This window comes from Ornithodoros turicata, chromosome 5 (assembly GCF_037126465.1).
Source record: "Ornithodoros turicata isolate Travis chromosome 5, ASM3712646v1, whole genome shotgun sequence".
NCBI classification, from domain to species: Eukaryota; Metazoa; Arthropoda; class Arachnida; order Ixodida; family Argasidae; genus Ornithodoros; species Ornithodoros turicata.
In genome coordinates this window covers 1315523-1327923 of record NC_088205.1, presented here as the reverse complement: position 1 = coordinate 1327923, position 12401 = coordinate 1315523, and the positions used below count along the sequence as shown (strand labels likewise).

Here is a 12401-nt window from a genome sequence, read left to right as displayed (position 1 = left end):
ACCACTACGACTCGAACGCGGTTTCCAAGAAGGAATGGTGCATAAACCTTCTTGAAGAATTTGTACAGGAGACTCGAATTCTCGCTCTGCTGAGATTTTTTAGAAGCCCGAATGCAGCAGCAAAGGTCTAGCCTATTGTTCTGTGGCAAAAAAATAGAAAGAATGATGAAACTCAAGATGATCTTCAGGTTCCTACGGAAATGTTTTTACCTCTTGCCTAACTGTATCTAAGGTAAACAACCCTAAGAAGCAGGTCATTTGCAGGAAGAAGTTGATCAGTAGTGCAACACCTGCGTACAGTGCAAATATCCGAACAGCTGGCATCTCAGTCAAAGCACCTGAAATAAAGCAGCGCATACAGCAAATTAGAATGGGTGGATCCGCAAACACTTAGGCTAGATCTTGTAAACTGTGCAAATAGTTTCAGACCTTTTTAAGTCACTTTAAATGTTCCGAGTGAAGGCTTTCGAAATAAAGTGGATTTATGCCATTCACTAAAGACAGCCCGATAATTCAGACCGATTTCGTGGCTCCTAGAGGTCGAGCATGTCATCTCTCACGCTTTGATGAGGACAGCATCCAGAAGGAGAATATTCTCTGATTCAAATGTGGCAGCTCTCACCCTGACACACTTCCCGTAACATTTATTCGCCAGATCGCCCGATTTCGTACCTTTCACGTGCAATCGAGCCCATTTATTACGATCTTCAATATGACAATAACTCCGAAATTACTATCAAATTGCTCGTTTCACGGTGATCCTGATTTTGCGATCCTGATCCACCGGCGATTTTGCGAAAGCTCGTATATAACAAAACCTCTGATATAACGATCGGATTTTGCATTCCCGCCAATACTGTTATAAACGGGCTCGACAATACTGAATTGGGTGTTATTCTACCTTATGGTGTGCTAGGGTTGTACAAATCAAATACTATTGGGGGGAACACCTGGTTTGGCCACATCCAGACAGAAACCTATTTAAGGGAACATGTCTGCACCAGATGCACTGCACTTTATGCAGCATAAAGCGCAGTGCATCCTTAAAAATGACACGACCTCGTTACATCACAATCTGCACCCTGCCATTTGTACTTAAAAGAATCAGAATGGCAACGCATACCAATGAAGAAACAGGCTGACATGGATACACTTGACAGCATCATGCTTGGTGCCACTTCACCAACCAGTCGCCCTATTTGTTCTCGGACACTCTCCTCTGGGCGTCGGACATCACGCTGGAAAGGAAAGGTTTTACGGTGTACATATTACACTTTGATGTGCTTCACATTTAAGTCAGATAGATCGAATATTCCAAATTTCCAACATGAAATGAATATCTGACGCTATTCAACTGCTATTTGTAACCTATTTTCAGTATTCGAAATTTTACAATTGGGCCTTTTCTGATTTTTCCAATTCAATTTGCCATCTGAAGAAATTATTCGGATTAGATTCGTAAACTATGCGCAATGGAAATTCTGCTATTCACACAGCTCTAAACTCCAGTCTACACAACTGACAGATGCTTACAATTTGTTTACAATTGCAGATGTCAGAGTGCTGGATTGATTGATTTCAATTTTTGTATATTTACCGACGTTACATATTACGTTCGCGAGTATCTGCTTAAAATTAGTAACAGGGACATATGATGTCCAAGTTTCACGACCATGTCCCAGGCCTCTGCCACATGGTAACCTACCTGAAACTGCTGAACAAGGATGAAAATATTGTCAACTCCCACTGCCAACACCAAGAATGGAATAACTTCTACAATGATCAGTGTTGCTGGCACTCCCAAAAAACTGAAGATGCCTAGCGCCGCTACTACAGAGAGCAGCACAATCAGCACACCAACCAGACCCAGGGTTATCTTAGAGTCAATCTGGAAGACAAATAACGCGTGTCATTACGTCAATTCACACACCGTACTACAGTGTGAGGCAATAAAGTCACATTACAAAAAACATCTAGAAATAAAATGCTTACCAAAAGTCTACTGCAACTTTTAATGTCACCCAGTGCGATAGCAATGTACGCAAACATGATGATGTAACTGATTGCCACAGTTATTACATCAGAGTGGCTACCACGTTCCAACTCATCTTCTACGGATCTCTAGAAATGATATGGGATGCGTTAAATGTTACGGTTAAAAACGTTGCAGATCGTTACTGAATGTACCTCAGCCATGAAAGCAATGGTCATCATGTCGGAGGAGTTGTACTTTTTCAGGAGAGTAATGTATCTGGAAGAGGTTCAAGCGTAACTTGCGACACCATTACCCAAATTCAGAAAAATATTCCCTCTTATTGTTCGGCACAGAAAACTAACTCAACATGTCTCACTATGTTAGTGGTCCGAAAGTTTAGCTCAACAAATTATTCTGCCCCACCGAAAGAAAGAAAAAGCACTCACTCTTTTTCCCACGCAAGTGCCGCATACTTTTTGGTTTCATCATTGTAATTTATTACGGGAATTGTGATCACTAAGGCTGTAGCCATGTGGTAATCAGATCCGTCGAAGCCTCCAACGACGAGAGCAATGTCATCAATTGGTCCACCATATTTTCCGAAGCAATCAACATCGGAAAGTGTCCTGGAGTAAAGACAAAAATAGAATACAACATTTAAGGGCTGCAATAGATAGTCAAAGTTTAAATAGTTTTAATATTGCCCTTCGATAATGAACAACACAATACTCGTTACATGCTAGACGGCGAGTAACGCATCAAATTTTCTAGGTGTTCAAAGCATGCAGAGTTTCAAAGGCATCTGATGCAGTGTTTGACTGCCCAGCATTAGACATTAGCAGACACGCGAGGCGGAGCACAATGTCTACCTAGACAGCGTTGACGCAAAACACAAGCTTAATGACTTGACCCGTTTTACGGAGGAAAGGAGAGATAAACGAAGCACTACACCGCACTGTTCACATCACACGAATCATCATTCATGCACATGCAATTTCACATCTCGGGGACTACCAGATAACGAAATCCGTGACTAGATTTTTGCGGGATAGCGCGTTGTAATCTTCATCACATCCATTCCCACAGTTTGTAACGTTTCCTTAATTTGAGAGCACTCAAACTATAAGATTCGCATTAATTTTCCGAAAATTATTTCTCGTTTCCACCTACAAAATCAAAATTAATGCACTATTCATACTGTATGAAAGCTTCATTCATACTATAAGGCTCGTATGAATCCTACGAGCCTTTCTCCCCTGCAGAGCTTCCCGAGAGAGAAAAGCACTTTGAAAGTCTATCCTCGAATCGCAAAACATAGCTGCCAAACATTCGATTGTATAGACACTTCTCGTAAGGAAGACTGGTGAGATTGAAAGAAACGTACCTGCTGCAGTGATCGAAATGGTTGAGGTAGGACAGCGGATCTCCAGGAACAGTCATATTAAGCCTGTCTATGCTGTCCTGATAGTAAGCAAATACACTCTGCACTGAGCAGTGGCGGTTGAGTGGGGAAAGAGGGGCGACGCACACATCTTGCATGGTAACGTTGATGAAGTCAGCTCCACTTGTTTCATGAACTGTGCCATCGAGGAAGTGAGATGAAACAGCTGGTGTGCCATCTTTGTTCAACTTCCCCACAACTGCTTCCACCGCTAGCTGTAGCTTCAGTGCCTGAGGGAGATGGGGATATTGTAATGCCTGCACCAGTGAGTGCAAACAGAAAACCACGCACCTCCATCATAAAGTTCTTTTCAAATGCAGGACCAAACGTCTTGTTCACGCCGTCCGACTCAAACACAAAGAAGTCTTGATTTTTCGGCCGAAGGATAATTTGCTCTACGCGATAGAATGGACTGGAAGACAACAGAAATAACAATGTCTGTTACCGTAACAATACAGACTTTTAAAAAATGAAACAACAATATTACGATGTCGCCTACGGAACAACACTCCCAAAAGTAGTGTTTCTGAACAGTTGTTCAGACCCCCACGCTGGAGGCCACATTGAATTGGCAGACTGCATTAGTTACTTTTCGCAATGACACATATATTTCCAGGAGCATAAGGAGCCTAGCAGTCTGCAAATTGATGAATGCATCAAAGAGAAAGCAGCAGCTCATTTCCACTTCTGTAGGACTTATGTTTAGTGCTCTGGGCGACTACATATTAGATAGTGACCTGCGTTTAGGGACCCTTGTTTTTGGGTTTTATGTTTTTCGAAAATGGGGGGGGGGGAGGGGTAAAAATCGGTCTTATTTCAGGAGTTATAAAGCATGGTGATGTCGGGTGGAACATTTTAGGGGAACATGAGACGCGCAATAGCTGTGTTGAGTATCCAATGCTTTGCGGTCTTGCGTGCCAATACTAGTGGCTGGCAAGTTCATCTCTTTTTCTTTTTCTTTTTTTTACCTATAACGCAGGGTCCTAAACATATTCAATCCAGACTGTGCTGTAACTACAGCCTGCACCCAACACATACCCAAAATGATTGTTGAAGTAGTTCATATGCTTTCTTGCAAGGCTGCTGTGAGAAACCCAGAGATCCACAGGGTTTGAAGTTACAGTGAACTTGAGAAGACCGGAAGACAGAACAGCGCTGACAATAAGAGCCGCCGATATGACCAGCAAGGGGTGATGTGCCACAAACTGTCCCCAGCTGTGGAATCCCCTTTGCAGCAAGTGTTCCATACTCATACCAAAGGAGGCCAGAGTTCGTACGTGCGCTTCTTCCCCGCTTTCCCTCACCACACTGTCTTGCTCTGGCTTAGATGATCTAGGAGTCATCGGTATATGAGCATCTCCATTGCATTTGCCATTGGATGGAACTGGAAATTAAAGCACTCTTTTGCAGAAGTCACGGCTGAAGTGGCAAGGAAAGACATTTTTCATGAGGGGATGGGCATGCATTTGTAGCACAAGGCTGGTCCTCTCAAAGGCTATATATATTCACAACCTTTCCCTCTTCTGAAGGAGTTGTGTGATGTGATTCCTGAAAAACTCGGTGTACGCTCTACAGAAAAATCTAAATCGCAAAACACGGGTATAACACTATAATAAAATGCATAGATGAAATTAACAGCTTAAAGAAATCCTGCAAGGGTTTTCTGGCATTCAAATCTCCTACTATGGTTGTCTAAGAAATTATAACAAATCCATTATACATATCTGTAAGTTATCCGTTCAGCAGGAATGTAATTTAAGCGGCAGAAAAATCTATATTTCTGCGACGCCTCTTTGATTCGCTCCACAGGAAGTGGTCCTAATGCACTAGCAGACGAGAGTTTGGTCAATTTGAGATGGGCTAGTACATGGCACAAGTCCGACTCATGCCAATGAAGCAACTTCGCAAAGCACACAACAGTATTGTGGCCACATTTAGCTACGGTCAGACATAAGCATGAGCGCGACATCTGCAGCTGCGCATTACCTGCGTTACATGTGACTACATTCACAATGTTGCTCGAAGCTATATATCTATATCTGAAACTGATATCAGTACCTGCATATTCGTGCTACACACTCCCAGACATACAACGTGAGTATGTCTGGCTTGCAGAAAGTGCAGTGACGAAAGAGTGGAAGAAAACAATTGACAAACAAAGTTAAAATGTCCAAATCACCACCAGACGTATAATTGGTAGCTGTACCAAAACTTGTCACGAGTAACTGATTTCTTTGCCCTAACCTTGTCAAACATTTCACCGCATGCACACTATTTTCGTGACTAACTTTTTTGAGTTTGGTTCCTTTTTGTAATAATGTCCGAAATGTCCATTCTTTTGCTACTTGCACCTATACTAACGCTAGCCGTATAGTTTCTAAAGTGATTTTCTTGCTTCAAGCAAACAACCAAGTAAAACAAACAAAGCAGTCCATCTGCCACACTGTAGCCCCTACAGAGTTGGAAAATGTAATAAATTTCATTATCTTCGAGAGCTTTCTCTCCCACAATATTACAGCCCGGAATGTGAAATAAGCGCGTGCCAACACAGCTGATATCATTGATCCTCGCAAGAATGCTGTACCCCTAGGGTTAATTATGTGCAATGTACTAATTTGCCTTTAAAATAAAAATCTCTCGTAAGAATATGGACTTTAAAAATCGAGGAAACGAGAGGCCAGATGGGTAGACACTCAACACTCAGTATGTACCATCCTCTCAATTGCGACAAATTACACGACCACACGCATTGACAAACGTCATCTTCTACACGATAACTGTCCTTACACACTCATGCTAAAAAAATCTATATCAGTAGTTGAACAGTAACATCAGAAAAATATTGAGTACCGAAATTAACGAATAGGAAAACAATACACGAGACAAGACGTCACACTTTCATGCACGACAACATGTGCTGGCAACAACTGAAACAAAAATGCATTAAACCCCTCGCTCTCCATAGCTTCACTTATAAACCTAAATGCAGTAGCAGATGATTCCATTCTAAAGGAAAAAGGAAGTGCTGTCAACAACTTGCAAGAAAGCATGCTTTGTGTTAGTTTCCGCAAACAAAAGAGAAAACTCACTAGGAGACCAAATACAGCATGCAAGTTCTCTGGTATTTCACAAAAACACTCAAAAGCAATTCCAAAGCAGGTAATGTAACTGAACAAAACGTTTCTAAAAAATTACATTCTTGAAATTGGTGCAGGTGACACAGCAATTTCCACCTTTGGCGTATTGCTCAGTCAAGAAGAACCTACGATCTTGGCTCCCACGACAAATAAAAGGGAGGGGGCAAGAAAAACAGCCAAGAAGCGAACAGAAGCACAAACGATGGGTAAGTGCATTGCGCAAGAGTGCAAAGCCTGCATGTGTCTGTGGTTGTGCAATTCTTGACACTTGAAAGCACTTCCAGGACCCTCTCAGACAGCTGAACTTGGGCAATAGATTGATATAGTGATCAGAGTAACCAAGTTGCAAAGAATGCTTTTTGTTGTTGTTGACTATTGATGTGCGCCATCATGCTTCACGACGACAGTGACACATGCTAGGAAGCCAAAGCCAGTACACAGTACCAGTGCACACATACACACACTTAAAAGAGCCTCTGCATGCAATAAACTAATTAACGCATTTTTAGAGTATGAATTGCTTTTAAGGCGGCAATTTTTGTTGATGTAGTGGTAGAGGATCCTCTTTTCTTACTCAAGCTTGAGCTTTCAAGCAACTTTCTCGAGGGATGCCGCAAAAGGAACTACGAAAACACCGCAATACCCTTGTACAATATGAGACAGAAATGGATGACAGTACTTCCCTGCATGTTTAGAACATGCTGAAATAATAGCCTGTGGAAGGGCAAACAACAAAAATACTTGCATTGTGAGTAATTGCCCACTAGTGGTGATTCACGTCGTCTATTTGTTCTCCGTTAACCCAAAGTCGAAAAACATTTCATTTTGCGAAAGGGGCACCGCAACTATTTTAAACTGTATTTAAATATCGTATCGTACGTTAAGTGTGCGCGTGTATGTGTATAGCAATTTTTTATGTCATCCCACTCCCCCATGTAATGTCCCTTGACCTTTGGGGAATTTTGAATAAATAAATAAATAAATAAATAAATCATCGTCATATATCGGGACTATATTTTGTGTGAGGAATGAAACTGTTTAGGTTTTTCGTTTTTGGTTTTGGTTTTTATGACGCCAGCTGCACTAGGCACTGAACACACTGCCCTCCAACCCGCACAGCATGCAGAGCTGAAAACAGGTGTCAAACTGTACTTCCAACCCAAAAAAAGTGCAGTTGCGCAGAAATAATTTCGTGTCCCTCCCACATGAAACATTGTACTCAACACTGTAAAGCTACTATGTTCAGAGATATACAATGACATTCAATGTGAGTACAAGCATGGGGAACCTCCAGGTGACCAGTGCTTCACTTATAGTAACGGACAATTTTACATTAAGTATGTACAAGCCCATTGAAGAGTGTATATGAGCGCCCGGGATACGTTTGATGCTTCATGTTTTTTGGCTCAACAACATCGGAGTGCATTACACTTTTTCTTTCCCAAAAATGTAGCGTCATATTCATTACACGAGGAAAAAAATTTTGACTAAACTACCATTACATTCTGAAGCAATCGAGACTGTGTTTCGGTAACCACGTGCATTAGATACACTGGCGGAAAACAATGCCAACATATAGCTATCAAAAGTAAGAAAGTAAAGCAAATTATGTAAGGAAAAGTAAGAAATAAATACCAACACAGTCAGGTTGGGAGTGCATTAATTAGGCAAAAATGCTAATTATGAGAGTAAATACGGTACTTATGAGTGCGGATGACTGAAAAGCACCAAACACTGGTGCGCCTGCCGATTGACTGATAATTTTTTTGTCAGAAAAATTGCTAAAATGGGATTGTGGTGGGGGCAGTTGCACTGAACATCAGTTCAAGCGGTGTGTAAATGAAATCAATTTAGTACAGTGAGCTATTACATGCGGGGGAACTAGAGTCTGTCAACCGGACTGGAAAACGATAGGAACGAGAAACAGTCTTCTTTCTATTTGACATCCATAAGCAGTGCAGACAAACACCCAACAGAGACAGAAGAGTGAGGGAGTTAGCAGTAGCGAGAAAGAGGCATCTGTCATGGGAACATACTTGGACGCTTTGAACGGAGGGGTTCCACCTCCTCCAAGGAGCCAAGATCCACGCCCGTTGACAATAGCGACCGAGGTTTTGACGACGGGCGCCGCAGAGGGGTCCGAAGGCTGTCACTAACGTCGCTGCTGGCATCCGAAAGGCCAGAGTCTGAAGAACTTGACACTGTTTGGGGCCATTTGTACGGTTGGCAGGAGCACGTGGATGGGAAAATTATCGCACAAAAAAATGGGGGGAGAAAAAGAAGACAAGACACAGTAGTTTAGCAACAGTATTGGAGATGCCTTTTTTTGCAGCTCCACTTTGTAACAAAATAGGCTCACTTCACACAACGGAGAAGACAGGACACATATTCCCACAATGGGAATGCAGGAGGTCACATTAATAAATCTGCAATCTATCGCATTTTTTTAAGCTCGACCTCAACTTGTCTTACAAGCTCTTTCTCGCCGTTATATATCCGATGGATTTTGGCTAAATGTACCGCAAGAGTGCCTCACATAAACATTAGCTGGCACAGTTAACGTTTTGTTCTCCAATTATAATCGCAACAAAGGTTGTCGACACAGGTATGGCTCCTATATTTAAAACCTCCAGCAACAACTTGGGTTGACATATTTGAGGTCTCTTACAGAGAGAAAAAGACAAGTTGTTTGCTTTGGGCTCTACGCAAAATATCCAAGTAGTACGCAACCAGCTTACGATCAAGAAGCCGGAGAGCGTGTTGGTTGACACTTGACACGATGAGAACGCTAACGAGAGACATGGGAGACAAGAGACAGACAGGAGACAACTGACACGTTCACTCGTGTTCACGAACGCGTCTGTGTCCCTTTTTAGCGTTCTCGGTACGTTAAGTCTTTGGATGTCCTGTCTACTGTTTGCAGAGAGCCCCGACAACAGTGCCCTGACAGACCAGCTTTTACTGTTGTCTGGGGAGGGACAACAAAATAGGGTTCATAAGGCTACCTCGGACTTGTAGCTTAATTTATTTCGAGGAAACGGGCAAACAAAACAGAACAACAGAACAGGTCACGAACATGGCTGCAAACACCTGGAAACTGAGCTGCAAACACACTGTAAAACCAACAATAGAAGTTGCTCACCAACAGGCACAAAAACCTAAGAAAGCGTGAAAGCACAGAACGTCGTAAATACCCTTAAAGGAAGATTTTCTCTTCTGATTCTTCCAGAAGTATGAAACCAGAATGAGAACACATAGTGCAGCAAATAGTATCCCAGCTAAGAACCACATGCCATCAAATCCTACGAGGGTGAACCTTTGTGGTGAAGGTGGCAAAACAGGTGGCTCTCGGGGGAGACAGACCTCGGGGCAGTCGCTACAACTGCAGCGCTGCATGCTTGGCCCAAATTGATCTGAACACCTGCGGGGGAAAAATATTTTAAGTGCTCTCTCCAGCCAACGCTTTCCACCAGTTTCAGTTTCAACACGTACCTGTAATACGGTGGGTCGTAAGGCACGAGGACATTCTTTCCTCTCGTGACTTGCTTTTCGGTTGTTAAGAGGTAGTTGAACTTGATCGGGGAGTAGCCGCCATCATCTGCACCGAGGCCCAAAAACGTGAGCCAATCGATGGGAGTGCAGTCTTTGCCCTTTACGCCGCACATCAGTTGCATTACTGTGGTGTCTGGCAACACTGAAGCAACATTTGCGCAGGAGTTGAAGGCACCACCGGCAAACCTTCGTGGAAAATGAGGAGATTTTATTTATTCTGAATGCTAGCTGACTGACAGATCACGAGGAGGCTAGAGAATTCGCTAAACGGTACGTCCCAAGAAAAGGCTAAAACAACGTGACTGCAGCCCATATACAGTCAACCATCATTTTACGAGCAGTTCACTCCGGGACAAGACAGTTCTGCTTCCCCATTCCAAACCTCGGACAATATTTTCAGGAACGTTAACTGTTCATGAATCGGGCGCTGGCTGTGCAAGGTAAGTACAAACTACAAAGAAAGTACAACGTAGACGACGTACAAAATACTACGTCGCGCGTGAGTACGCCTCCATTTTTTAGGCAAATTTGTTACAAGTAATTGTCGTAAGAATAATTAGATATTATAATCCTTATAAGTAGTAACTAAAAATAATAATTGTTAGTAACTGGTTGAGATAATTAGTTTGGGAGGTTGTTCCAAAATAAGAAGGTGAAGCCACCAATAAGAAAGTTACAACTCACTCTTCACTAATGGCATAGTCCAGCTCCAGTGCAACCTGCCCACCTTCGACATCTTCACTCGGTTTGCTACGGTTCACGGAAAGAAAAGCCGCCTGGTTTGGGTCGCACAGGCCACAGAAGATTCGGACAAAGTTGGAGTAGCAGGTCGGGCATTTCCCCATCCCCAGAGACACGGGCTGCTCCAGTTCCGAGGAGAGGCTCTCAATCTGGTCAGTATCACAGCAGAGCTTGGGATGTGAATCTGCGGAATATTCGGGAGATGCTCATCACAGCTGTCGAAAGAGCATGGAATGCACTTCGAGCACGTATTCTTTTACAACGTGATATGAGCATACTGCCTTCAGGAACTGTCACACAGCGTGGATCTCCCGAGAAAATCAGTTTAAAGAAATGTGTGCTGCGGCAGTGATCTCGCCCAGCTACTCCTCATGCGTGGCAATGTCTGGTCAGCGAAGCACTTTTTATCGGGGAAGGGTAATGGTAACGGAAACAGAAACTGCATATTACCAAAATTGGAGATGGTAACGATAACAGAAACTGAAACGCGTACAACAGTTCTCCATTATCAGAAACGGAAACTGAAACGAAAATTGTCGTCCTGTGTTGAATTTGGGTAATGGCTATTCCTGTTGTGCGATGACATTTGAGTGACTTTTCATTTTATTTTGGCATTTTGATGACTCCATCCCCCGTAATGCTCTAATTACTACACGAAAGCGTGGAAACAAAGTGCAATATTGGATCTTGATGGTGCATCCCTTGCTTATCTACTTGTCCCAGACTACATAACTCCGTGACATAAACACGTGAGACTTACACAATATAGACTACACACACTCTAGTCCACCACAGAATGAAGATAACAGCCTACGATTTATTCTTTTCTTTTTCTTTTTTTTCATTTCACTGTGGCTATTGCAGTAAAGGTTACGCCCATCTTAGGGACTCTCCGTGACTCAAGACTGAAGACACGCTCCTACATTTCTTTAAGAAATTACTTACGACGACGATTACTTACGAATTAAAATGACATAAAATTACTTCTGTAGTGTGTACACGTGACACCAAAGCAGCACTTGGGCAAAAGAGAGTGCTGACAGAGCCGGAAGGGCTGTCCTCCCGCAACTCTCTAACAGCCGTTCCATTACCGGAAACGGTAATGGAAACGAAAATATAGCAGTCACGAAAATGGAAACTGTAGCGAAAATACATCCGTTAACCTTCCCTGGTTTTCAGTGCATATCTATCCGCGCTCTACTCATGAGGCTCTTTGTGCCACCGACAAATAAGATTAGACTGATCACATGGTCATGCTGTCTACAGCAGTCGTAAGGGAGCAACAGAAAGACACAGGGGTAGACCATGCAACAGCATCACTCAAAAAACTACAGATTCAAATTGACACTTATTTGGATGTCTTCCGCAAACAGACAGCAAGATCTTCTTCGACACTGCTTCCTGTTTTGCAGTGAATGATAACACAGCGTTTTTAGCCTCGTTGCACATTATACGCTGTTTGTTAATACGACAATTCACTTTATGACCAATACCTGCGAGAACTGTCATAGTCGTACTAACAAGGTTCAACTGCGCATGGAACTTACGTGCTCTA

General features: G+C 42.7%; 1 protein-coding gene across 4 annotated transcripts in view; it reads right to left on the bottom strand.

Annotated features, from left to right (window-relative positions):
• LOC135393786 (NPC intracellular cholesterol transporter 1-like) overlaps positions 1-12401 on the bottom strand; it is a 113768-nt gene that overhangs the window by 19132 nt on the left and 82235 nt on the right. For 3 of the 4 annotated variants that reach the window (XM_064624051.1, XM_064624048.1, XM_064624047.1), the window contains exons 3-16: positions 10790-11030; positions 10046-10291; positions 9748-9974; positions 8590-8754; positions 4455-4800; positions 3708-3828; positions 3360-3646; positions 2422-2601; positions 2188-2251; positions 1993-2121; positions 1706-1888; positions 1124-1238; positions 211-338; positions 3-140 (exon numbers count right to left, since the gene is read on the bottom strand). In XM_064624051.1, coding sequence (XP_064480121.1) covers positions 3-140; positions 211-338; positions 1124-1238; positions 1706-1888; positions 1993-2121; positions 2188-2251; positions 2422-2601; positions 3360-3646; positions 3708-3828; positions 4455-4800; positions 8590-8754; positions 9748-9974; positions 10046-10291; positions 10790-10950 — 2490 coding nt within the window. In that variant the 5' untranslated portion in view covers positions 10951-11030. The remainder of the gene's footprint in view (positions 1-2; positions 141-210; positions 339-1123; positions 1239-1705; positions 1889-1992; positions 2122-2187; positions 2252-2421; positions 2602-3359; positions 3647-3707; positions 3829-4454; positions 4801-8589; positions 8755-9747; positions 9975-10045; positions 10292-10789; positions 11031-12401) is intronic. The other variant, XM_064624050.1, reaches the window with a different exon arrangement.